General features: G+C 47.5%; 1 protein-coding gene across 2 annotated transcripts; it reads right to left on the bottom strand.

The window, feature by feature from the left end:
* Positions 1–418: 418 nt before the first annotated feature.
* On the bottom strand, positions 419–27,129 carry AMFR (autocrine motility factor receptor). Of its 2 annotated transcripts, XM_036346284.1 has the most exons (14): positions 26,706–27,127; positions 18,923–19,015; positions 15,623–15,787; positions 13,948–14,100; positions 11,247–11,287; positions 10,949–11,081; positions 9,957–10,090; positions 8,831–8,941; positions 8,117–8,307; positions 7,438–7,541; positions 6,032–6,166; positions 4,384–4,467; positions 2,965–3,149; positions 419–1,977 (listed from the first exon to the last, which is right to left on the bottom strand). In XM_036346284.1, the coding sequence occupies exons 1-14, from the start codon at positions 26,976–26,978 to the stop codon at positions 1,830–1,832; spliced, it is 1,950 nt and encodes a 649-aa protein (XP_036202177.1). In that variant the 5' UTR covers positions 26,979–27,127; the 3' UTR covers positions 419–1,829. The 2 variants fall into 2 exon arrangements, with proteins under 2 accessions (XP_036202177.1, XP_036202178.1); XM_036346285.1 differs by lacking the exon at positions 4,384–4,467 and having other exon boundaries at positions 26,706–27,129.
* Positions 27,130–27,378: the final 249 nt, after the last annotated feature.

The raw sequence follows: 27,378 nt of genomic DNA, 5'->3' as shown, positions 1-27,378 counted from the left end.
TGGGATAGGGTCCTGCGGGGACCCTGGTCTAGCTCCTGCCACTGGCCTTGGCGTCTATCCCTGATGCCCCCAGAAGTGACAAAAGCCGAGTGGGTCGTACCCAGAATCCTTAGCTATCCAGATGCAAATCTGGCCGTGAGTCTAGGACTTCTCTCCTGGGCCACTGGACGCTGTGTGAGGCACCACGCCCGGCTTCCATCAGTCACACTGCGAGGTGCCAGAGTCTCAAGACCTCAACTGCCTTCAAACAACTTCTCTTCTCACACATCTGAAACGTAATGTCATCTTTAATCGCACAACCTGCAGGGTGTAGGGATGGAAAACCCTCCATCCAATCGGCACACGATCGGAACAGGACCGAGCGACGGCACCTCCGGAGGAAACGCCTTCGCTCCCGCCGCACACAGCACACTAAGAATCGAGTTTGCTTTTTATTATTATTATTGTTTTACAATAAAAACAAATAGCTATGCTCTCAGCAAAACAAAACACATTTGTTTTTTAAAAAATCACAGAAATGTACTAACAGCATTTCAAAGGTAAGGCTTCTGAAAGGTTTATTGAAATAAATTATCTTGGCCTAGACATTTACTCATCACTCTTTTTTCAATTACTTTTCAACATTCTAGAAACTTTCCATTTAAAATACATTTAACTTTGCCAATAATTTTAGGTAATACTGGATTCTCCCCCCAAAGGTCTATCATAAATCTGTTTTGAAACATTAAAAAAAAAAGCAAAACTTAATCCGATAGGACACAAAACTGAACTATGTAACCTATCACTGCATGTTTCAAATCCTTGAAGTTAAATGCGGGATGAATTTGAAAAGGGCCTCCTGGGTCTGCTCCCAGCAGGTGGATGCCGCATCTTACCTTTCCGCGTTTAATTCCCCCAACAGGAACAGTGATGAGAATGAAGGGCTCCAGAGAAGACGGGAAAAGTAGCTTTTATTTCTCCAGCAAAGCCCTCCAGAATGTCCTCTCCATCTCGTCATGCCCGCATTTTCCCCAAGGACAAACCCATAGCCGCTGGCATTGCCTAATTTACTTGACCAAGGAATTCAAACCATAAACCAAAGCTTGCTGCGCACCCCCTCGGTGCTGCCCGCCCCCACACATCTGGGGGCCAGTGACACGCAGAGGAGAGGACTGACACAGGGTGGACATGTGAGATGCAGCAGCACCGGCAGAAACGGAAATAAAACCAGCTCTGATTGGGGCTCAGAAAGGAAGTCCCGGATGGACTGGGACACACGGGTCACCAGCTCACACGCTACCCTGGCTGCTCCAGGTATCAAACCAAGAGTTTTCCCAAGATGCCCTGCCGGCCCAGAGGTCCAGGGGCCCGGTTCCGGCCGCCGTGCCACTCTGAACGCCTCTGAGAACAGCATGAGACAGACCCTCCAGTGATGTGGCTCCCGCTGTACAGCCCCCCTTCATGAACCTGCCCCGCCCCCACCTCCTGCCAGGTCGGGGCTGAGACACCAGCCCTGGTTGTGACTTATGCGTAAGGCAGTCACTGAGGCTGCGGGCCTCAGGGCCTCTGGCTGCCCGCTGCCTCCTGGCCTTCCCCGCCCCCAGGAAGTCCAGGCAATGCCAGAGAGATCATGCCTAGAGTAACATGTGCAGTGTTTCTAACGGGAGAAGAAATGTCACATAGAAAGGGTTACAAAAAAGGATTACATTTGTCAGCTGTCCAAACACTATGAAGACCACATGCTTTGTACAGCGGCAATGCAGTCAGGCCCACTTCAGACGCGGGCGGCCAGGCAGGCCTCTTCGGTGGGCGCGCTGCTCGGGGAGGCGGCTGAGCAGGGCCAGGAAGCGCTAGGAGGTCTGCTGCTTCTGAAGTCTCCGTTCTGCGGCCGCAGCCAGCATCCTCCGACGCAGGGTCACAGGGTCGGAGGCCGTGCCTTCCGAGGCCAGGCAGCTCTCTGAGGCCGAGTCATCTTCAGAACTTCGGTTCAAGAACCGCCTTGAACAGAAAACAAAGGATTTGCTTGAGGCGCAAGGAAAGCTGCGGAACAGACACGGAAACACACAGGATGCGTCTCTTTTTCACCCGTTTTGCAGGCACCTTCACGAAGCTGTCACTCAGCTCTACCCCATGAGAAAGACCTGCCCTGAGCAGAGGAGCAGATGTTCTCCGCGCGGGATGAGGCGCGTCAAGAGGCAGCTCAGCTGTCCATCCTCTGGCTGTCCCCTCCCCACAGTCGCACACAGCACGAAGGCACCCCCTGCTCGAATGAGCACAATGCTGGCCTGTCCCCAAGGGTCGAACTACAAAGCCCGGCACAGCCACAGGGACAGCCCAGGTCCCAGCTGCACCGACGCTCCCGGGCTGGGCCCACAGCGTGTTGACCTCTCCAAGTCTGGCTTCTTCAGCTGTCAGCCTGTCAAATGGGTACAACTGCAGTGCTCCCTCTCCAAGCTGTCAACAGAGTCCAAATAACGGACAGAAAAAGCTTAGAGCACGCGGCACAGAGCGCTGTCTGGGTACATGTGGCTGAAGATGTCACAGAAGACGGGTGATGCGGCAGCTGCCGGAAGTCACCAGTGGAGCCCAGTGTTACCAGATCCTCTGGTTTCTCAAGAGGTTTAAAGCCTGACTGTCTAGGCCAGCGGTCGGCAAACTCATTAGTCAACAGAGCCAAATATCAACAGTACAACGACTGAGATTTCTTTTGAGAGCCAAATTTTTTAAACTTAAACTATATAGGTAGGTCCATTGTTATTAACTTAATTAGGGTCCTCCTCAGGCTTAGGAAGAGCCACGGACTCAAGGGGCCAAAGAGCCACATGTGGCTCAAGAGCCGCAGTTTGCCGACCACGGGGCTAGGTGGCATGGAGTGGTTGCCCGCGTTGGCACCTGTGTGAGACCTGCCGGGGGCCTGGCGTGACCAGGGCCCTCGGGCCACTGGCTCTGACGGGTGTAGGCCGGCAGGGCCGCAGGGCCACTCACTTGCGCGCCTGCTGCAGGAGGTCGTCCTTCCGCTGGACCAGCATGCGCTGCCTCTCGTCGGCCGACTTGGAGAAGCGGCTGCCCCGGGCCTCGAAGTCCTCCCCCTCGCTGGGCTCCGCCTCCACCTCGCTGAAGTCCAGCGCCTCCTCCAGCCGAGGACTGAGGGCCAGCGGCACGCGCTCCGCCTGCACAGGAGGAAGCGAGGGGCCGGGTGAGCACAGGCCGCCTCCCGGGCACATGCCCGCCTGGCCAGAGGCCCCAGAGCGCAATCTCCTGGACCAAAGGGGGGGCCGCGCATGGGCGTGGGCACCAGGAAGAACAGAACCTGACTCACACTGAGCAGGTGCACGATCACACCCACGCCTGGACACGGCGCTCTTGGAAAGAAAAACGTTACCCACCAGTTTGCATTCTGGGAATTTTCTGTTCAATTCTAGTAACTGCTCTACAATTTAAACACGTCTTATCATGCTCACCACACAAACTTTATCCCCTCTCCTGGCTCTGAAAACAGTCAAGCAGATAAAAAGGGTAAATTCTACGGATCTTTTTAAACAGAAGTAAGATCATGTGGCTCCTGGTGTAACAGGATATGAACATGGGATTCTCTCGGTTTGGGTCCCCACATGCGCAAGCAGGTACCGACCAGCTACGCTCCTGTGACCAGACACAGACCCAGCTGCCCAGTGTCAGCGTGGCTGCCACCTCCAGGCCATGACAGAGCCAGGGGAGAGGCTGCGGACAGGCCTGTCTGCGCTTCTCTGTCACCCGCACCCACACCTCCCTCTGCCTCAGTCAAGCAAGTGAGGGGATTTCAGAACAGTGTCGCCCGACTCATATCCCTCGAGTCTGGGGCACAGAGGGACTGGTGTAACCAACACACTGAGAAATCGGGAGAAAGAAACTGGCTGATCGCAGGTTAACAACAAGGCTGTGATGAGAGCAAGTCTGGTTCCACTTGCCCTGTGTGTGGGGGAGCAGGTGTGGGTCCTGCCCAAGAGCGCCCCTCAGAGGGGGATGTGACCCCATGCAGGGAGGGGTGGCCATAAGAGCCAGCTCAAGTTCCCAAGTGTAGGCAAGGTTTCTGGGACCCGAAGGGGCAGGGAGATCTCAGAGGTAATGACGCAGGGCACGCACGCACACTGGGGTCACATGCCCATCCTAACCTCTCTCTCCCTGAGCCTGACCCTACAGGAGTTAGAAAGAACTGGTGGTGAGTGGAGGAGGATGCACACAGCTGAGGCAGCCTGCGCCGGGTGTTAACCTTAAACACTGAGAAAGACGTGATGCACGCCTTCTCTTAGGCTCTTGCCCTGAGCACCACGAATTCTGCAAAAGGGAGGACTGAAGACCACTGCCAGGCACACTCATCTCCTCCCCAACCCCGTACTCTCCCTCCCTCTGGCGTGCAGGCCTCACCTGGGCCGCAGTCTCTCCCTCGTCCAGGTCACCGTTGGGCCTGTCTGAAGGACTGTTCAGTGCAGGTCTGATGCCATCTGACCGCTGAAAGAGACAGCACCACAGTCAGTACAGAGCCGTCCGAGCCTAAAGTGCAGGCACAGGGAAATCTGGAGGCAGAGGGAGCTACGGTCCCGCCAGTCTAAGCCCCAAGGTCTCCAGCACCGAGAAATGGAAACGCTGCTACGATTACAGACCGTGTCCCTTCTAATAGCAGTAACTGCACAATAACAAAGTGACAACAGCAGGTCACACGACTACACGCTCTGTGGGAAGCCCCTGATCTCAGCACCTCATTCATCTTAGTGTCTATGAAACAGGAGCTGTTGTTCTTTTCATTTCAGGCCTCAACCAACGATTTTGGGAGTTGTTGTCTACACAGCAGCTCCTCAGCTGTCAGGAGGGACAATGCATTCAAAAGCTGGATCCCAGAGGCCCCCCGTGGGACCAGCTGTAGGCAGCCCCACCCGGAACCTGCTTGATAGCAAACCCCTTACTAGCCACCTTCCCTTCCTCTTCTCACGGCCCCATGAGCGCCTGTGTTTCCTGGGACACTTCCCAAATTAGTTACTGAATCCTTGTCCCAGGTCTGCAGCTGGGACGCCCAAAGCCAATGGCAAGGTCAAATAGGTGAGGACTGGCGAGCCACAGCGAGTATCCCCGCCATTGATGCCGAAGCCAGGCTCATTCCCTCTGCAAAGATTCTCAAGTATTGGGTTTTATTCATAATTTCCATGTTTTTATATACGGGAGTTGAATCATTTCATGATAGATGATTCTCTGGTCCTGCCACAAAGCTTGCCTGTAAGATGTTAACATTTCTTGTGCCCATCATAGGGGTTGGAACCCTGACCTTTTTAGAATGGAACACCATGCCGATGCGCAAAGCCCACCGGGGCCAAGGGCGTTATTTCCTAGAGACGGGTCGGCAAACTACAGCCCATGGGTCAGATTCACCCTCCACCTGCCTTTAGAACTCAGGCTTTACTAGAACACAGCTGCCTTCGTGCTACGAGGGTACAGGTGAGAAGTTACAAAGAGGCTCTATGGCTCACCAAGCCTAAACTAGTCCTATCTGCCCTTTACAGAAAAAGGATGCCAATCCTTGTCCAAAAGGAACCAATGCTATGACCTGCTGGGCTGACAAGGGTGGGCTGGGTTGCAGGGTATGTCTACACACACACACACACACACACACAAAAATAACAATCTAAATACATTTGTTCCTGTCTTAATCTGGGCCTCTTTGGTAGGTCTGTTCTCAGTCATAATTTCGAAACCCTCCATTAAATCATAAATAATATCTAGTTGTTAAAGTAACTAAGTCTCTAGAGCAGCGGTTCTCAACCTGTGGGTCGCGACCCCTTTGGCGGTCGAACGACCCTTTCACAGGGGTCGCCTAAGACCATCCTGCATATCAGATATTTACATGACGATCCATAACAGTAGCAACATGACAGTGATGAAGTAGCAACGAAAATAATTGTATGGTTGGGTCACAACATGAGGAACTGTATTTAAAGGGCCAGAAGGTTGAGAACCACTGCTCTAGAGGATCAAATCTTTGTGAAGACAGAATCCCTCTGTCATGCTTAAGACCCCAGGTTACCTGTGTGGGGAAAGGTACTTGAATCCGTCCTTCTAAAATGTTGTCTGTGGTTATCTCAACTGAGCGTGTCAGCTGGAGGTCCTGCAGCACGAGCGGGTATGGGACCTGGGGAAACATCTCCTGGATCTGATGAGCCTAAAGGAATACAAAGGTAAAGGCCACAGAAACGTTCCCTCTCAACAGCTCCTCCCGGAGGGCCTGGTGTGGCAGGCTCTGGGCCCTGACTTGGCATCTGCCATGAAAGCAAAGGCAAGGGGCCACTTCTATTCTGCAGATCCCCACGCGCCACACTCCCGTTTATACCTCTCCAGGGAACAGCAGGTACCTTGAGACATCGATTTGAAAATAAAAAGGGACAGAAGTCCAACTGGATCCTAAAACAGGCTCAACGAGAATATTCCGGTTTTCAAAAGTGTGCATTAAATTGGGTATAAAAATGTGTTCTCCTTCAAGACATAGTTCCAAAAAGGAACAAACTTCTGATTCACACCCCATTGGTGAAATTCAAATGCATTTTGTCACATGAAAGAATCCTGACTCAAAAATTCCATTTATATGACACTTTGGAATAGCAAAATTATAGTGATTGCCAGCGGGTGGAGGTGGGGAGAGAAAGTGATTACAAAGGGGCACCATGGAATTTGAGGGGAAGAGGAATGGAACTGTTCTCTATGTTGATAATGGTGGTAGTTACACAACTATATGAGTTTGACAAAAATCACAGAACTGGATACTAAAAAGGGTGAATTTACTATATGTAAATGATACCTAATCTGAATAAAAAGAATTATAAAAAATGTGAATTGCTAGCCCTAGCCGGCTTGGCTCAGTGGATAGAACATCAGCCTGCGGACTGAAGGGTTTCGGGTTTGATTCCAGTCAAGGGCACATGCCTGGATTGTGAGTTCGAGCCCCAGTGTGCAGCATGCAGGAGGCAGCCAATCAATGATTCTTTGTCATCACTGATGTTTCTATCTCTCCCCCTCTCCCTTCCTCTCTGAAGTCAATAAAAATATTTTTTAATTAAAAAAAAAACATTTGGTAGGCCTACAACAATTATTAATAAAAGGCATATGATTCTTTCCAGTCAATAATTCCCCCACTAACTATTTTGGCTAAAATCAAGAGAGTCCAAGAATGGCCTGGATCACAATAGAATGAACTTCACGGTACCCAGAAAAGGTCAGGTTATCTGCCACAAAGTAAAAAAGAATTTTGCAAACCAGTTTCAAAATTTAAAACACAAGAATCTGAGTGATGTCAGTGAATAACTAAAATGCCCCTAAAAATACTGCCGTTCTGCCAGAGCGAAGTTAGGACCAAGCAGGTTGCTCTCAGCGCACACGTGCCTACCTCCCTCCCCTCCCATCACTAACCCTCTTCTCAGAGCAGCTGGCGGTCCTTACCATCGCGTTAAGCTGGGAGTTGCTGGCCTGCGTGATGCCTAGAATGTTGGTGGTGTGCATCACTTCGACTGAAAAACTCGGCAGCCAACTTGCAATCCGGGACCCTGAAACAGAGAGACAGCACCGGTGTAGAGACCTGAGCAGCACTCCTCCTAGGAGCATGCCAGGAGAAATGTGAACGCATCCAGTTCAGTCCTGGGATTTACAGAATTCGACAGGATGGACTACAGGATGGGCCACAACTCCTGAAATTTTAAGTGTGGTTTTTACTCTCGCTCCTCTCCCCCCTGCTAGGGGGCAAAATGTTCATATTTATGAGCAAACAAACAGGGCACCAGCTCTGCTTCTGCTTCAGACACCACTGGAAAGGCTGCTCCGTGGCCTGCGTCCCAGGCTTGAGCACTACACCAACGCAGCCAGCTGTCACCAGCAGTGAGCTGTACAGAGGCCAGGAGCGCTCCTGCAGGCATTTTACGACTCCTCCTCCCTGCCCCACCGGCCGCCTTCACACAGAACCTCGCAGAATGCCTGGGACACAATAACCCCTCAGCGCTATCGATACCTGCTGAACATTCTCAACTGAAACTGAAATGTTACATCACAGTGGCCTGTAAGGGCCGTTTATCACTGAAACAGCATCAACCCCTGGGTACTGTTTCAGAGGTTAAAACCCGCTCACCGTCGAAGTGGAAGAAGTGGTTGTGCTGGTTTAAGCGAGGTCTGCCCTCAGCGGCTGCCACAGGAACCAAGTTCTCATCCAGGTTCTCTCCGGGATGGTCCTCCCTGACGCGATTGTTGTCGGCGATGTTCAGGGACATTCTGCATGTCGGGCAGGAGGTGTCCTGTTCTAGCCAGGAGCGAAGACAGGAGCTGCCAAGAAGTGCACAATCACCTCTCCTCAGCGTATTGTGTGAGAACTCACCAGAAGTACCCTGAATGTATCAAATGTGTTGTCATTTTACTTTCTATTTACCGCTAGGTGAGATTTAAATGTTGAGAAACATCTGTTGACATTACCTCTTTGCCCTACTTCATTCACTCTAACATACTTCTAGAATGTTCAGCTGTGAACATTAATTCATTCACATACATGGTCATCTACCAAGACCTTTCTCCAATGCGACTTCATCACACGGCTCAGCGTCTCCCTTCCCAGCCCTATCTGAGCACCTGAAAATGCACGCGGCTGAGTTATTCTCTACTCCAAGATCTGTTCTCTCACGCTAGTTAGCTGCCCACTAACGCCGTCACAACCTTGGCCTTCTCTTCAAAATCCCGAAGAGCACCTGGTCAGGCTGAGGTCACGTCCCCACTCCCCTGCTAGGATTCGTACTGAGCACCCGCACGCCCCGGGCAGAACACCAATCCCGCGTGGCCCTCCCCGAGCTCCTACTTGTGGAAGAGATGGCCACAGGGCAGCTTCCGTGCAGCCTGCATGGAGTCCCAGCAGATGGCACAGTCGTCGTTATTGACAGCCAGCTCCTCTGGAGTTGCAACTGCAAACCTGCGAACGACAGAATGCGCCCGGCAGGAATCAACTCCACAGCGTATTCCAAGCACCACTGTACGGACAGGAGGTGTCTTGTAGCCGGGAACGAGGACGGGCGCTTTTCTATCAGCACAGTCACAGAGGAGCCCAGTGAAAAACTGCCACCATCAAACACAGTACACCTGCTCTCCTTCATGGCCTATCAAAGAGCAAGTGAGGGGTTTACAGGCAGGAACTTTGTCCTGACCATGGCTCCTGTTAGCGATGACTCCAGGAAACATTTCTGGGCAAATCAGAGGATTGAAGACCCCCAGAGAGCCAAACAGTCCCCTCGGGCACAAAGAGGGTCCCCATTAATCGCACACTTTCAGGCTTGTTTAGCCTAGGCTGGCAAGTGAGTGCCTCCTTCAGTGCGGGTAAGAGTGTGAGTGTGTGTGCGCGCGCGCGTGTGCGTGGGTGTGTGTAATAAATGCACATGAGTAAAGAATAAGTGAGACCCACATTCTTAAAATAAAGAGGACAGATGCCCAAAGAAGCTCCCATATAATAATGATGATGATAAAAGTGACATAATAATAAGAACCTAATATTTATTTAGGGTGTTAAACACACAAAACAATATAAAGATGATTATTGTAGAATTGTATACGTGAAACCTATATAATTTTATTAACCAATGTCACCCCAATAAACTCAACAACAGAAAAAAATAAGAACCTAGTATTTAGTGAGCACATGCTAGTATGCAGTACTAGAATATTCTAAGTTGACTGCACCTAGCCTCCCATGAATCCTCCCAATAGTTCCAGGAGGAAGGTTCTGCTATCATCCCGAGAGGAAATACATAGAGTCAAAGAAACCGCTCACAACCACAAGCAGGTGGGGATTCACAGCCAGGCAGGCTGGCCCCAGAGCCTACAATCTTCCCCATCCTGTTAGCAGCTCACAAAAGCAAGTTCTCATATAACCCGGGATCGGTTATCATTAAAGAGCTAAACTGAGACAATGTGGGCCATGTCAGCTTGCTCACCTGGCTTCCATGTTCCCAACGACATGCAAATAGTTCTTGTGCCGGCGGATTCGGCGCTGGACCTCATGAAACAGGTACCGCAGCTGCATGAAGATGACCAAGCTGGCCATGGATAACCAGATGTTGCCAAATAACTTAACAAGAGGGGAAGAGAGTAAAATACACATGAAACATGAGTGTGAACCTGCGAGTGATGAAGGGGAGGTGTGCAACAGAAGCTCTTATTGTTATGTATTTGGATATGGGAAGAAGCAGTAAAGACAACAAAATGTTAACAGTGATCTCTGAGCGTCTGTTGGGGGGAGGCGGTTTTTTGTGTTTTTTTTAACAAAAACTACATTTTTTCCTTTTAAGAGGGTATATTTTCAAAGTTACTTTCAAAGTATTTAGAAATGTGCGAGTCTAACCCAATAATTTTTAAATACTTCTTTAATAGGCTTATAATTTAAATAAACCGCCTGCCAAATATGCTAATTCTTATCATTATTAGATCACTTAAGTGCTAACCAATGAAGGAGTTCAACATTGTCATTTCTTGAACACCAAAAGTAAAACGTAAACAATGAAGGGGATTTAAGTATAAAGACATTTTTTACTACAAAAATGGAAAATGATGACTCATGCTAACTCTGCTAACTCTGCTAACTCTCGCTAACTCTGCAAGAATTCCCATTACCATTTACAAAGAAACCGCTAAATATTAGAACACACGGAAACTATGGGGAGAGGAATTCCCTTAACTTTTTGCTAAAGAATTATCTATTGACTTGGGCAGCAGAGTTAATAAGCCTCCCAGGAGAGTCAGCAAACTTCCCCTGAGCTGGGCACAGTGGTTCCAGGACACGATTTATCCCCCGTGGCAAAGAGAGGGACGGGCACAGCTGCGCCCATTGGTATGGTCTTACATGGCTCATCCAGCAATGTTTCCCTCCTTAGTGTACTAACCAGGGTTCCTGATTCTGAAAACCTTCGCTGCCCCTGAGAAAACTTACCAACATGTGGATGTGATGCATGAGGTCCAGAGATAAGAGAGTGAGCTCCATGACAAAATCTGTGTAATAGACATACGTCCCCTTGCCTTCCCATGTCCCTTCGTGATTGAGGTCCCAAAGGTGGATCACGTATCTGCCATGAATACAGAAAAATCGTCTTAACATTCTTCTGTTACAATTGAATTTGGTTTAAACATGATATAGGAGAGTCACATTTTAATAGATTTTATACATTTTATATCTTAAAATCAACTGTATGGATAGATGTCAATCACCTCCCTCCCGAATTTCTACTCACCGCAAAATTACATGAGCAGTCCTCACTGTGACAAGAAGAGACTGTAAAAAATAAAGTCATATTTTTCCTTTTAGTCAAATTTAGGATTCCTCAGGCCAAACTTACTTTTATAAAATGATAAAAGTCAAACAATGCTCAGTTCAATTTAAAAGCAGGTTGTCAAGGGGTGTGGGGTGGGGAATTGGATGAAGGGGGTCAAAAGGTACAAATTTCCAGTTATAAGAATAAGTGCTAAGATGTAATGTACAAAATGATGACTATGGTTACACCGCTGTGTGGTATATTTGAAAGTTGCGAAGAGAATAGATCCTGAAAGTGCTCATCACAAGGAAAAAAACAGTTTTGGTACCGGTATGAGATGATGGATGTTAACGAAATTTATTATGACAATCATTTCACAGTATATGTAAGTCAAGTCATGATGCTGTACACCTAAACTTATACAGCACCGCATGTCATTATACCTCAATAAAACGAAAAGGAAAAGAAGGCAGGTGGTTCAAGTTTACCAACCATTTTCTTCCATCTGCTTCAAATTTCCATGGAGTATTTTCATCATCTAGCAACCCAGCTTCTCTGAGCCCTTTACTATTGACAGGTGACAAGCAATTACACCCGTCCATCTCCTAAGGCTGCCTTCTACAATCTGAAGTCATCCTCGTAGTTGGATGCTCACTTCTATTTTATAAGCATTCAGTGACACCGCTGGTTACCTAAGGAGGTTTTTGGTGCTTGGTGACCCCACACCCAAAGTACAGTTAGACAGCACTCCCCGCAATATGGGCACCTGCTGTCCACGCAGCGCTGCGTGCACTCCCTCTGCCCACAGGGAAGAGAGAATAAAGGAAACAAAAACAAACCAAACCCTCGTGGTACTTGGTGTTATAGAAATTAAGATTTTCCTCTTAATCTGCCAGAACAGAACTGTTAAATTAATATTTGAGATTAGGACACTCCCAGTTATAAATGGAAAATATTTTACCATACATACAAGAGAAACACTATAAATATAAAAATATAATTTAGCTCAAAATAGCACACCTATAGCATGATAAATTATCTTAAAAGAATAAACAGTAATGAACTAAAATAAAATATGTACTATAGTATGGTCCATAGGCCTAATTTAAGTGTTTTCATTTTTAGGTATACCTTGTTCAAAGGTTGGCTTAATATTAATTAAAAGAGAGCCAAAAAAGGAAAACACAATATTATTCAAATGATGGTTTATAATAAAATATATCTAAAATATACTAATTAACACTAGTCAGTGTAAAGTTTTAGACAGATATTTTTCAAGAGAAAATATAGGCCCAGCTGGCATGGCTCAGTGGTTGAGCGTCAACCTATGAACCAGAAAGTCACGGGTCGATGCCCGGTCAGGGTACATGCCTGGGTTGCAGGCTCAATCTCTAGTAGGGGAGGTGCAGGAGCCAGCTGATCAATGACTCTCTCTCATCATTGATTTTTTATGTCTCTCTCCTTCTCCCTTCCTCTTTTATTGATATTATTGAAATCAATAAAAATGTTTTTTTAAAGAGAGAAAATATAGTTGTATACTTTTCACATATAGAAAGTACTCAACTAGGATTATAAATGTTTTTATTAAGTACTTAAATGTTCCTTTCCTAATTTTACTTACACTACTATATTCAGAAATGAATGCTATTAAACAAAAAAACTTTAACCCTATTCCAACAAATTCCCAATTAATACTTTAAACTTAGTGTTTTTGGTATTAGCTCATCAGCTTTAATATATTTATTTCTTGCCGAAACTGGTTTGGCTCGGTGGATAGAGCGTCGGCCTGCGGACTGAGGGGTCCCGGGTTCGATTCCGGTCAGGGGCATGTACCTGGGTTGCGGGCACATCCCCAGTGGGGGGTGTGCAGGAGGCAGCTGATCGATGTTTCTCTCTCATCGATGTTTCTGACTCTCTGTCTCTCGCCCTTCCTCTCTGTAAAAAATCAATAAAATATATTTTAAAAAATATATATATATATTTATTTCTTTTTTTTCATTAATAATAGCTATTATGGACAAGATAAAAAGTATTTTGTCTTTGGCCTAAGGAAAAAGCAAAAATCGATATTTTCAAAAAGGTCTAAAAAGAAAATTTTAAAATATACATGAATATCAAATTATTCGTTCAAAATAATATATTTTAAATATTAAATTATTCTATAAAATCTTAATTCCTGCCCTACCTATGAAAAAACAAGTATAGCGTACTCCTCTTTACTTACTACTAATCATTGCTTATAGTGTCTTAAGGGAAAAACCTTCCTACTTGGGAGTCTCTGGACTTAGACTGTGCCACTTGCCACTCTGGAACCTTCAGCAATTCACTTCACCCTCTATGCCTGAGTCCCCATCCATGAACAGGAATAATAAAATAAGTACATGTAAAAATGAGTCAATACACGTAAGGCATTTAGAACAATTCCTAGTAGATAGTAAGCACTACTTAAATGACGGCAAAAATAACCACTTTTAGATTGTAGAAAGAATTATATGAAATAACACAAATGAAAGCATTCAGTACCAGTACCCAACACAAAACAGACTCAAAAAATGCTTGTTAAAATGAAAGACAGGTGTCCATCAGTCACTGCATGGGTGCAAATACCTGTCCGTCCTCCTCTCGTTTCCTAGAAAATATTCAGAAATGGGATCAGAGCAAAAGCCTGTCTGCATCTTACCTCCACAGCCATGAAAGCCAGCGTGTGCATCCCGTGGATGTAGCCCGTGACACAGCAGATAACCGCTAGCCCACAGCAGGAAAGCAGCATCGCCATCAACAGAGACAGCACTCGGCCATGGCTGCTCATCGGTGTGGTGGGAGAAAAAGAGAGCTGAAACGCACAAAACAGGAGAAGGAAGCTCATTCTTCCTCGTGGCAGTGAGAAACTCCAGGTTAATCTTGGTGGCTTTGCTTGGGGCTCTGTGCTTAGCTGCGTGGCCCAATGCGAATCACAGAAAAGCACCCCATTACCAGATGGCCCAAATCCTCCAACCAACCAAAATATGAGCATGAGATGAAGTATGGAGCTCTTTATCATTTAATCTCCTGCATATAACCACATACATTATATGTTCATCTCAAATTCTCAAGGATCCTCTTACCAGCAGATCATAAGCCTCTAGAAGCAATTTCCAGAGGCTCGGGGGCCTCTCCCAACATTTAACAGGGCTCGGCACAGCACCACTCCTGCTGTTTCTTTCTCATCTTGCTCTAGCTCTCCTCCCCAAACCACCTGACGGACACTTGGAACCTGCCAGGACTAGGACAACTGAAATGTGACCAGGTGCAGACTTACTGCTATAATGCTATGCTAACATATGCAAGGAGAGGCAACAGCTCGGAAAAGCAGGCCTGGAGCTGTAGGTCCTGACAGGAAGGCGTGGACAGCACACCGGTTAGGGAGGCGGAACTACCTCACACAGAGGGCAGGAGCCGCTGGCCCACATGACGGGTAAAGGGGGGCAGACAGGCCGGGCGTGGGTCTCACTGGCGGGCAGAACCGCAGGTTATCGGGTGCATGAAATGAGTTTGGGAGCACGGAGGGGTGAGGGCTCACCTGCAGAGCTCTGATCTGACCTAAAGCCTCGATGCAGACCTTGTGCCCAGATGGAAAAGGATTCACTTCTCCTGGGACCAGGGAAACCAGAGAGCTAATTCAGTCCTTGCCCAGGGGTGGGAACAGTGTAAACTAATCAGAAAGGAGAGCTCCGAGAACCAGACCAAGAGGGAGCAAGTGGAAGGAGAGTAGAAGAGACATTTCTGGAAGAGACCGGCATTTATTCAGTTTCCATATGAAGGTTTCCTGTGCTGTGACAGAAACAGTCGGTGTAGGTGAACTGGCCCACGTGGCTGTGATGTAACACGGGACTGGAGAGGGGAGGAAGCCTTCCTGCGAGACACTGACCCCGCTTTCCTTAGCTGCTGCACAGAGTCCCTCAGAAACAAGCAGGGGGGCCTCGCCGTTAGGCTCAGTAGATAGAGCATCGGCCTGCGGACCAAAGGGACCCGAATTCGATTCTGGTCGAGGGCACGTACCTCGGTTGCAGGCTCCTCCCTGGCCCGATCCCTGGTCAGGGCTTGTGCAGGAGGCAACCCATCAATGTGTTTCTCTCACATCGATGTTTCTGTTTCCCTCTCTCTTCTCTCTCTAAAAATCAATGGAAAAATATCCTTGGGTGAGGGTTAACAAAACAAAACAAAAACAAACAAAAGAAAAAGACAGTGGGTACCGGATCCAGGAGCCTTCCTCTAGAGAGCCACCCCAACATGCCTAACATGGCTCATTCACATTAAAGGATATAAACCTGGCGAATGTGCAACACAGCAAGCCAAGGGCGAGGCTGAAAACTCACATATTCAAATCGGTCCTTGCAGAGCTGAACCATCAGGTGCAGAAAGACAAGTCCGGCAAACCAGAGGCACCACATGACTACCTCTCCCACTGTCTGGACATTCAGCACCCCGAAAATGAAAATGAACTTGTAGAAAATAAAGTTCCAGAACTTGTCTTTGAGGTGCTACAAAGAGAAAGATTTACAAAGGTTAGTACCATCACACCTGACCAATTTAAGAGAAGTTAACAAACAAAAGCTGACTTCTATGGAGAAAATATTCTATTCTCAGCTCTATCACTTGTCCACAGAAAATAAAAGGCAAAGGAAAAAATAAGCCCTCTGAAGACTAGAGAAGTCGCCTTGAAAGTAATTTGCAAATTGTGGATTGTAATCCTAAATCACTTAAGGAATTTTAGCCACCAAAAGGGGAGAGCTATTAGTCTAGCGCCTTATGAATTAAGTAACACATATACTTCCAACTCGAAGTAGGAAAGAATGGTGGGGGCTACAAGTATTTTTACCATGTTTGCTCTCTGGATTCTTACAACAAACAATAGAAAAGATTAGACTTTTTAAAAAATCCTTAAGATTAAAGAATAACATAAGCTCATTGGCAGCCCATAATCAATGTAAGTACCAAAAAATGCACAACAAAAAGGCATCGGCATTAACATTTCACTTAGCATAAGAACCTTTCCAATGTCAATGAATATTCTCTGAGTATATCATTTAAGTGGTTACAGATGAACACTGAAACTGGTTGTAATTTTTCGCCATTCAGAAAATGGTGTGATGAATGTCTATGAGTGTCTATTTCTTCACCATATCGAACCATCCACCAGACTTCCAAAGAAATCATGAAAGTGCACATCTCATGACCAGTGCATATCTGCCTCACTGTACTCTCCCCTACCTACACTGAGGACTTCCAGTTTTAAAAATCTTTCCTGTACTGGCCCTGGCAGGTGTGGCTCAGTTGGTTGGGCATCGTCCTGTGCACCAAAAAGTTGACAGTTTGGTTCCCGGTCAGGGCACATGCCAAGGTTGCAGGTTCGATCCCTGGTCAGGGTGCATACAGAAGGCAACTGATCTCTGTTTCTCTCTCACATCAATGTTTTTTTCTCTCTCTCTCTCTCTCCCTGCCTCCCTCTCTCTCTCACCCTCCCTCTCCCTTCCTCTCTCTCTAACCGCTTCAATGAAAACATATTTTTTAAAAACTCTTCCCTATACTGAAAAAAGGGCAATGAGGGGCATCTAGCCAACAGATATTAAAATATACTATCAAGCCATCTATGGGAGTGATGGGATAAAAGTGTGACTTCTAAGTTTACTTTCTATATAGTTTTGAATCATGTAAATGTTTCACAAAGTCAAAAATTTAAACAGAAAAAGCAAAATTGACTAAAAACTGAACTTGAACCTAAATGTGTAACAACTTGATACACGACGACGTAAAGAATGTTCTTGGGAGCTTTTACAGGTGGTGCTCTGATGTACACCCTCTGCACAAAGAGCAGAATGAGCCCGGAGTCCTTGGCGGGGTGTCCGTGTCCAGATCTGGGACAGGCAGAGCACAAAGTGAACCTAGAACATTGTGTGGCCTCGTTTGAATCTTCCCTCCGTCATCTATTTGCTGTGTGACTTCGGGAAAGTCACTTAACATCCCCATGCTTTGGCGTCCCCACCTATAACATGGGTCTTTTCAGGGCTTCTATCTCATACTCATAAAATGTTGGGGAACTAAGTAAGTTAAGAGAAGTGCCATAATAGGCATTGAGTGCTTAAAACACTTCCTGGTTCTAAACCTCCACTTTACAGTTTAACATTTGTCCCATTTTAGGTTGTCTTTGCCTCTAGCATTCCTCTAGTCTTGAACTTTAAGCACTCACAGAGCAAACCCATGTCAATTCTGTGGAGTCCTAGCTCAAAATAACGCTTAATAAATGCTACTGGATGACAGTAGTCAAAAAGCCATCACAGCGCCGCCTGACAGTGCTCTCTGTACTGACAACACTGAACACAGAGCTGAGGAACAAACGTGCCCATTATGATTACCGCAAGGTCCTGACAAAATCTCTGGAACACTCCGAGGTTGTTTTCTGTACGTTTCGAACTGATCCTTAACATTTTAGAAAAAGCAAGCAACAGTATCTAAGGCCCACGGTGCCAGCTCAGTCCATCAGCAATTAGATGGCTTGCCTGGCCTGACCAACTTCTGGCCCACAAGTCAAGTTTTTCTTGAAGAAGAAAGCATCAAAAGAAGCTTTGTATCTTCCCCAAAAAAGCCGACATTCCACTGATCCCATCTGGGAGACCTCTGGAGTTATTTTGGAGAAAGTGATGAGACTAATGAAAAGTCTCCGGGAAAACAAACAGTCCTGCTCATCACAGCACCCAAGCGCTCCACCCCCACAGTAAGTGCATTTCAGCTCTGAACCAAGCCCTTGCTGATCTGATAACAGGAGATCTGGGTTGAAAAGGGTAAGGAAGGAGGGAAGCCATTGTACTTTTAATGGAGTAGGTTCCTGTGTCTCACCACCGAGATAAGATAAAGTAAAATACAGTATGGTTTGTATGTTGTTATTTCAACGGCCAGTTCTAAATTCTTATTTTCAAACACAGCATTCTATACTCTAGCTACTAAAAGCTTTGGGGGACTGCCGATCTGTGCAGTATCTTGTGGAATAATTCATTCTTGAAAGCATGTCCTGCTCACATATGCATTCTGAGAATAATGTCCAATCAGACTGTCTCACCTAAAAGAAGAAATCACCTAATTTCCTGCTTGTAGAACAGTCCTAAATTACTTTTCCAAAGGGAAAAATTAAAATCTCTCCGTAAATTCCTTTGGAAAAGAATTCCATACTTTAAAGACTGATAGTTATGATTATTCAAACTAAAATCCGTGCATCTTTTAAAACTATGTTCATAAAAGTCATGGGTAAAGCAGCTATAAATAAAGCGGGACAACTTGGCTACACTGAATATGGTCTGCGGATGACGTAAAGTATTTTTATCAATGCTAACTTCCTGATTGTGACCATTGTGCTCCAGTTACACGAGAAAATGTCCTTGCTCTTAGGAAATACACACTGAAGTATTTGGAGGGAAAGGGCCGATGATGACCACAACTTACTCTCAAACAGATCATAAAAAATAAGTATATAGAAATAACAGGCACATGTTAATGCAAATGAGACAAAATGTTAACTGTGAATCAAGTTCTTTGGAGCATTCGTGCAACTTTTCTGAAATTTGAAATTATATCAACTAAAAAAAATCGGGTCCTAAGAATCCATCCTTGCCGCCTGGACTTACCTGTCTCTCGCTCACTCGAAGAGGGCCGAACACGATGCATTGGATTAGCTTAGCCATCAACATCAAAACACAGCAAGCAGTGTTGACTAGAACCTGCACACAAACCAAAGAAAGAAAGTTTGCTTCCTTCTGTTGAAAACCAAAGCAGCTCTAAAACTTTATGTTAGGCATCCAGCCCTCATTCCCAATGACCAGCCTTTCCAGTTCTCTACCAGCACAAGGTAAGTAGGTTTGAAGGGCACACTTTCACAAGGTGGGGTGGGTACACGGGGAGGGAGGAGAGGCGCCGGGAAATTCACAGGCCTGTTCCACAATGTACCTCCAGAGGCCACGGTCCCCTTTAGTCTTAACCATCCGTGTGTTCACTTTGTGCTGCATGTGGAGAGCTCTATGTACCTTACAAACTGTAGGTACATCATTTCCTACATTGAGATTCTGATCGCCGCAAAGAAAAGTTTTCTAGAAAATGAGGTTTATCATGAACAGCAAAATTCAGTACCCAAATACCCCGTCCTGCCTGTCAAATAAACAGGAGGTGGGGAGAAGAAGGAGGGTGGTCACAAAAAAGTCACAAGAGCATGAAGAATTGAGAATCAAAATACATATGTGTATTTTAAAATTCATTGTAGTGGGACAATCTGCCAATCAAAAGGTACTCTATGCTTAGTGTTGGCCTTAAAGGTTCAGGGACATTGGAAGGGACTGGAAAACAAACCAGCAGGAGGGGCTGAGAACTGAAGGGCAACGTTGTTGACCTATGAACCAGGAGGTCAAGATTCGATACTCAGTCAGGGCACAGTAGGGGGATGTAGGAGGCAGCCAAACGATGAGATGTTTCTATGTCTCTCTCTCCCTCTCCCTTTCCCTCTGAAATCAATAAAAATATAATTTTTAAAATAAATAAAAGAGATGGGCAATCTAATGCTTACAAAATGAAAGAGTGGGCTGCCCCTGACCATGAGGCTAATGTGGCACAACACATTACTGGTGCTCAAATGATTTTCAAAACACCGCATGACCCCCAAAAGCCAAAAGCACCTTGATACGGACAGTAACGATGGCTTTCATTAGAGCAAATGAAAATGAACACCAACCCAAAGTAAAGGTTGCTTCAGTCTTTGATTCACTAAGTTTACATGAAGGTGGCCATATTCCTCTTCCCAGGTCATTTTTCCCCTCTACTTTTAAAAGAAGCAAAAATGTTTGTTTTTACTGAAAAAGGAAAGAAGGAAGGAGAGAGAAGAGCCAGAAGAGAGTCATATAAGGAAGCAAGCTCCCTAAGATCTCTCCAGGTTCCCCTCAGCATCTCACACACCATCCACCCTTTATTAGAGTAGCCCTGATTCATTAGAAAAATATTAAATTATGTTTAGTTCTATTCTGCCTGCCTAATGGGGCAAGGAAGTGTGTGACACATTTTTAAAGAACTGAAACAAAAATAGTTCTGCTGAAAATAGAAACTGTTGTGGTAATTAAATCCTTCAAATAACCAGGGGGAAAATCTCAAATTAGTTATCCAAAACATCCTGTATCCCTAAGGTAGGGCTCCCCATAGAACAGCCCATTCAAAACATTCCAACAAATGGCTGAGGATCCTAATTTTTAAGGCAATGAAATAGATAATGAAAAGCTCACCTTCATTGTGCTTCTAAACCAGTCAATGGCAACCTCTCTCATGTTAAGAAAATCGTCCTAAGACAAAACCACAACCACAACCCCTCAGGCTACAGCCCCCAGCTGAACAAGATTCTTAAGATCAGTCAAAAGTGCCCTAACCTAACTACAGCCGGCTTTTAAAGAGTTCCCCTGCCTTTGCAGCAGGCAAAGGAAATGAAATGAAATGAAATGAAATGAATCTCACATTTAGCTCCTCCACTGAAAGCTTTTCAAACCTAGGTGACACAGAGCTTGGAGATACCTAACAAGCAGGCTGCTCGAGAGCAAAGGGAAGAAGTCAAACCTAGGGTTGCTTAGTAACTGCTCTAGCCCAGCAGCTTTCTCCAGCACCTTAGACTACAAAACAAAAAAAAGTATTCGTTCCTATTTCTCAGTTAAACTTTTTAAAAGAAGTTTTTCTAAATTCAAAGAAAGGTGTACAAATTTTGTATCTTTGATTTTTAAAAGAGCCCAAAACAAAAAGCCCTCATAATCCCATCACCCACATATTACCATTTCCTATTTTAAAAAATATATATTTTATTGATTTCAGAGAGGAAGGAAGGAGAGAGAGAAACATCAATGATGAGAATCATTGATCGGTTGCCTCCTACACGCCCCCTACTAGGGACTGAGCCTGCAACCGGGACATGTGCCCTGACTGTGACATCCTGGTTCACAGGTCGACTTCAACCACTGAGCCACACCTGCTGGGCTCCTATTTTAATTTCAATGGCAGAGTTAAATATTAGCAAGGGTAAGAAGTGTGGACCCTGAGAAAGAAGTTACCAAGAAGGGTTCCTGGTGACTAAGTGGGCTCAAATGTAAAAGCAGAGCACAGCACCCATTTCTAAGCAGGGTCCTCTTCACCCAAATTGCACTTAAGGGAGAAGCCTGCACTGAGCTACCTGCAGGCACTGTGTTCCTGCTACCTGAACCAGCCCTTATAAAGGAGTTCCTGGAATCCTATTTCAACCACTAGGACCCAGGCATTTGTAATCTATTCAGAGCTGTGAAGCTATATCACCATCAGCATCTTGACCAACCAATCAGAATGGCTCCATTCTGACCAATCAGGACAGTGCCTTTTGGACCAATCAAACTATGAAGACTGGGAGTCCTCATTTGCATGAAAACAGAAAGTCAGCTGCACTCTGACACAGGGAGTTCACTTTCTTTCCACTGAGGAGTGAAGGCTGTGTGTCTCTGACTAGTTGAAACACTGAAGACATCTTGCTTGGAGCAGAGTGGAGCAGACCAGCCTGGAGCAGAGCAGAGCTGTCCAGCCAGAAAGGGGCCTCACCCCAGGGCCATGTCACAGCCTTTGCTTCCTCATTGCGCTGTAATACTACTGAGCTGATCCACAGCTGTGCTGTTCTCACAGCCCTGTTGTATCATAATTGAGCTGTTTGCACTGAATCAAGTTTCCTTCTTCATCGCACCTCCAATTGGGGATTCCTGTTGGCACTGAATGAGCGCCAACTACAATCAGTTGACAGAAGGGGAAAAAAGGCTTGAGAAACTATACAGATACTAGAAAGGGAAGTTTTGGTAAAAAAAGAGAGATACCATTTGCGAACTTTATAGAAAAGCTCAAACTACATAAGACTGGGAGCAACTAAAAATTTATAGGGAAATGTCTTAATTTCACAAATATCGTGTCATTCCAAAAAGGATAGGATAAATTCTCTCCTTTAGAAACGAAATTACAAGCTAGTTTGACCTTCGAGGAAAAGAGAAGAGGTGATAACACATGGTTTAGCTCGGTTATCGCTGTGTAACCTTGGGGGTCTGTTCATTTGGTAAAATGCTGGCCGCCAAGGGGCATTATTTATGAGCCTGTGATGAAATGTGGTTAAACTACCAGGAATTGCTTCAAGGACATGATGAATATGCGTATTTCTTAGTCTATTTAACACCAGCACTAACTACCGCAGCCCCACACACCATTTGTCTCCTCCCTTTAAGGACAACTGGACTGTATTACCTCTCTGCAGCCTCCCAGTGGCAAGTATAAGATGCCAATAACATGCAAAGAGGCATATGGCCCTTTATTACACTTGTATTCCCCTTTTCGCAATACTGGGAAATAAATGAGATTATGTACGCAAAGCACTCTGTACACATCCAGCAAGTAACCAAATAGCAGTGTCTTCCTCCTGAGCTGGAAGGGTTTTCCTATATTGAGTTGTTTGTTGAGGCTTATATCCTATTATTTATGAGTAGTCTCTTTCTACAACTCCAATATTTATGGAGCTAACATTTTTCTCTAATTTTCTTTGGAATATTCAACTCATACAGACTCAAGCCTAGTAAATTATTTTCAGTTCTGAAGTTGTATAGTTCTGTGAAAATGGGCTCTTCAAAGCAGGAGTCAGCAACTTTTCCTTTAATGGGCTATCAGTTAGTAAATATTTGGGACCACACCCTGTCATATATTTTTCCTTAAAAAATGTAAAAACCACTAGTGATTGACAGATTGTACAAGAACGGGTTGGGCCTAACAGGCCATCACAGTTTGCCAATCTCTGCTCTAAATGATCAGTTTACTTTTATCGATTTTTGTTTCTGGTGATTATTTTCCCTTGAGACTTCTATTTAAATTATTTTATTTGCATATAATTGAGTCAGTTTTGCATATAATTCAGTTTCATATTTCCATTTCACCATTTTACCATGTCCTTTTGCAATTTCAGAAGCAAGTTCATACCAAAAAAAACCAAAAAGCAGAAAGGAGGAAGTAATAAAAATAATGAGTAATAAAGAAGAAGTGGAAACGCCAAAACACCTGAACAATTCACAACAATGATAGAATGACTCAAGGGGTACCTTAATGGAAGGATCATGTGGAAAGGTAAAATAAGCCTAGAAATGAATAACAAATAAAACCTATCTGGAATGAAACTTTCTAATGGAAGTTCTAGAAAGACATGAGGAAGCAAGTGATCACGTCAAACCTGAGTATTTGTCAATATAAGAATCCTGGTGCCTCCTCTCCAACCTGCTCTCAATGTCCCTGCCAGAGGGCCACCCGGAGTGACGTCCTTGCAGGGAGGAGGTCTTAGGTCACTACATCTCCTGACTCTTCCCATTCCACTGCTGCCACAGACCGTCCCCTGGAAAATCACCTCATCATGACAGCCCCTCCTCCCCTGAACCCTATGGCCCAAAAATAATGTCCTTACTCCTTAGTGCTGCGGCTAGATCTATAGAACCCGACATTAGCCCCACACCCCATCCTCTCCCTAGTCAGTTCCCTTCCAGGGGTGTGCCTCAAATCGCCTTGGACATAAATCAAAATGAAAGTTCCAAAGCTCCCTCCTTCTCCCTGGAATCGATCCCCAGGTAGAGCCTGAGAATCTACATCTTACAAGTACCCCAAGTGAAAACGGACCAAGTTGCCTGGTGTCCACACTTCAAGTAATACCTTCGGAGGGTTGCTCACCTCTTCTTGCTCTCACACAGAGGGGTCACTTCCCCCACCTCCTGCGTCTCCCCTTAACCTTCCCAACCAACCTCACTCTGAAATCAGGAGCCACTAGCGTTTCAACAGCCCAGTTTATGGACCTGTCTGTATACACACTCTACACTCCACACACCACCCTGAGGCGGTTTTCTCTACCTGCAATGCCCTGTGCTGCTAGCTGAGATCCCACCCATCTTCCAAGGCTGGGCTCCAATGCCACCTTCCAGGCATCCTTCCCGAGGCACCCGTTTCTCTTGCTTCCAAACTCCACCAGATTTTCTTTGCATGTCTATTGTCACTTACCAAATTCTGCCTGATCTGTATATGGACTACTTTTGAGGGGAGGGGGGGAATGTTCACAGTCGTGCCTTCCAGAGTGCTGCAAAGGGTACCTTTGAAAGGTTTTTGAGTTTATTAATCAAAACCTCCTGAGGTGCCATCAGACCTGCATGAATCTGCATGAATTGTGCTCTATGAAGATACATTTCAGAGATTCCAATTGCCAAACACTGGCTAGCAGGATTTGCAAACTGGCAGAAAGATCAGTTTTTGTTTTGTCTGGCTTGGTTTTTAAAATGGAATCGGAATGTCTTTGGGCAGAGCACAGAAAGGCTCCGCTTTCACAAATGCCCCACCGTCGATTCCCCGGATGATGCTGTCTCTCCACCCAGGGAGTCTTCGAGATTGTCAGCCCTACTCAGCTACGAAAGCAGAAACTATGTACTTACTGGGTGATGAGGAAACCTTACAGCAAACACGTGGAGGGCCTGAGAAACCAAGGCAGGCCAAGGTGAAAGTATGAAACCACAGAGAAACCATGGAAGAAAAACAGTAAGAAGTTCAACCGAGGAAGGGAAAGCCTAGCAACAGATAGGCACAAACGGTACATTTGCTTGAGGCATGACCGCTATTGAAAACACTAGGAAGAAAAGAAAAAAAATGTCTTAAATTAATAATTTTCTCAGGAAAAAGATCAACAGGCTTTGTTTGTTTTTATGAAGAGGTGTGTTAACCTTGAAATCTGAACATTGGGCTCTGTAAAAACACCAAGAAAACAAAAAACAAACTCCTGGGGGAGGGGGGGAATCATTAAACACTAGCGGTGGTTCTGTAAATACCATAGTGGATCCCTCTCAAAGATTCATTTATATCCTAGACTTAAAAAATACATCAAAAACTATCATCTTAACACGTGGCAAAAGCACTCTTCACATCACTTGGAAGTTGTTTACCTGCTAACTCAAATGCAAAAATAGATTTGAAATTAAGAGATGGAAGGAGTTCTTTCTTGATATGGTGCTGCCTGGCCCAGCTGAAGGCAGAAGTGGGAGAAGGGAACTTCGCCCCCAGCCCCCCACCCGCCACACTGCCTTCTGCAAACCCCTCTGTCAGGAGGCTTAATCCACGGCCCACAAGTCCCACGGCTTCTGGAGGAAGCGCAGCGGGGTTAATTAATTATAACACAGAAGCGGCACATCACCTACCCACTGGAACATTAACCTCAGTCATTTACAGCCGACTCTCAACCCCAGGCGGGAGCTGGCAAACTGGGGACCAGACCCGAGACGCCCCAGGACCCCAGGTGAGGGACTTAAACCCGGGAGCAGTGCCTCTCAGCCTTCCTAACGCCGCGACCCTTTAAGACAGTTCCTCGTGTGGTGGTGACCCCCCCATTTCATTGTTACAAACGGAACATAATGAAAGCCTAGTGATTCATCACAAAAACAACGTGTAATTCTATATGTGTTTTCCGATGCTCAGAGGCGACCCCCAAAGGGGTCGCGACCCACAGGTTGAGAACCGCTGCCCTGGAACAAGGGGCGCGCCCCCGTGGGATTTTCAGAAGAGGCGCCCGAGGCCCAGGCGGGAGCCGAGTTCCCGGCCCGGTAACTGCGGATCGGGCGTCTGTCTCAACTCGCGAGCCCAGCCTCCCTGCCCGGACACGGTGCCCATCCTGCCGGGGCAGACACAGCGGAAACCCCGTTTCAGAGAAACCCCGAGTGCAAAAGGGGGGGCCGCCCCGCGACTCCCCGTGTTGTGCTGTCTGCAGACCTCGAAGGGAACCGGGGTGAATGAGTCATCACGGTGGGGCAACCGGACGGGAAGCTCGGTTTGCAGGTCTGTGACCCGCGGGGGGCAATCAGAGACCAAGTGGCCAAAAGAAAGAAGAAAAAAAAAAAGTTGTGGGAGACGCCTCTCCCCCGACACCCATGTCCAGGCACACGCAGCCCCTGGACCCGGGCTGAGGACTCCCAGAAGCCTCTCGACCCCCCACGGCCCCCCCTCCGCCCCCCGATTTCATGAAAGCGCCTGCAGCTGCCCTGCCGAACACGCACCCCGGTGGGGACCCCTGCTCTTTGGGGTCTTCCGGTTTCCTCCCACCAGGCCCCGCGGACACCCCACCAGGTGTTCCCCCCGCGCGCCTATCACCCCCACCCGCACGCGCCCCCCGCGCCCCGGCCCCTCCCTCCGCCCTCCCCTCGACCCCCGATCTCCCCCGGACCCAACACCTCGGCGCCGCGCTCCGGGACCCGCCACCCCGCCCGCCTCGCTCTCGGGGGTCCGGGGAGGGGGACCCCCGCCCCAGCCACGCCCCCCGCAGATAATGGGGCCTGGCGGCCGCCGCCCCCCGCCCCCCGCCGCCGGGGCCGCCTCGCTCACCCACACGAACAGGCTGTCGGAGAGCAGGTACTGGGCCACGTCGCGCAGCCCCGGGCCCCCCGCGCTCGGCCGGGCGATGGCGGCCGGGTCCGGCGACAGCGGGGCCGTGAGGGGCTCCGGCTCGCCCGGCCCCGGCGCCGCCTCGGCCTCGGCCTCGGGCTGGCTGAGCGCGCGGTAGGCGCTGACGATGGTGCCGAGCAGGGCCAGGCCGCTGAGGCCCGCGTAGGTGCGCAGGCTGGGCCAGGGGAAGCGCTCGAGGAAGAGCAGCGGCATGGCGGGCGCGGCGGGCTCCAGCCCCCAGGCCTCCCCGCGCTGCGGCCGGGCTCCCGCGGGCTCTGGCGTCGCTGCCGCCGCTGCCGCCGCCGCGCCGGGCCGGGCCGGGCCGCTCCTGGCCGCTCGCGCCGCCGCCGCCGCTGCTGCCCCTGCCGGCGCGGAAGAGGCTCCGCGGGCTCGGGGCGGGTCGCCGCCTCCCGCGGGGAGCGGGCGGGACGGGCGCGGGGGCGCGGCCTCGGTCCCCCGCCCCCAGCGGTCGCGCCGCCGCCTGGCCGGGTAGGGCCGCGGCCGCAGGCCCTGGGTCCCGGCGCCCAGCATGCCCCTCCGCCCTCCGCCCTCCGCCCGCTCGGCCGGGCCGCCGACCCAACCGACGCCGCCCGGGGCCGAGCCTGGGCGCGTC

This window comes from Myotis myotis, unplaced genomic scaffold (assembly GCF_014108235.1).
Source record: "Myotis myotis isolate mMyoMyo1 unplaced genomic scaffold, mMyoMyo1.p scaffold_m19_p_19, whole genome shotgun sequence".
NCBI classification, from domain to species: Eukaryota; Metazoa; Chordata; class Mammalia; order Chiroptera; family Vespertilionidae; genus Myotis; species Myotis myotis.
The sequence above is the reverse complement of the archived record's forward strand: the minus strand, read 5'-3'. Positions and strand labels throughout refer to the sequence as shown.

Bases quoted from the DNA above. Each gene is read 5' to 3' on its own strand.
- AMFR (XM_036346284.1), bottom strand. From the start codon at position 26,978: ATGCCGCTGCTCTTCCTCGAGCGCTTCCCCTGGCCCAGCCTGCGCACC. The intron at 11,288-13,947 runs GTAAGATGCAGA...TATTTTTTACAG, and splicing joins TGGCTTTCATGGCTGTGGAG to TCTCTTCTTGTCACAGTGAG. The intron at 6,167-7,437 runs GTAAGGACCGCC...GTATTCCTTTAG, and splicing joins ACTCCCAGCTTAACGCGATG to GCTCATCAGATCCAGGAGAT.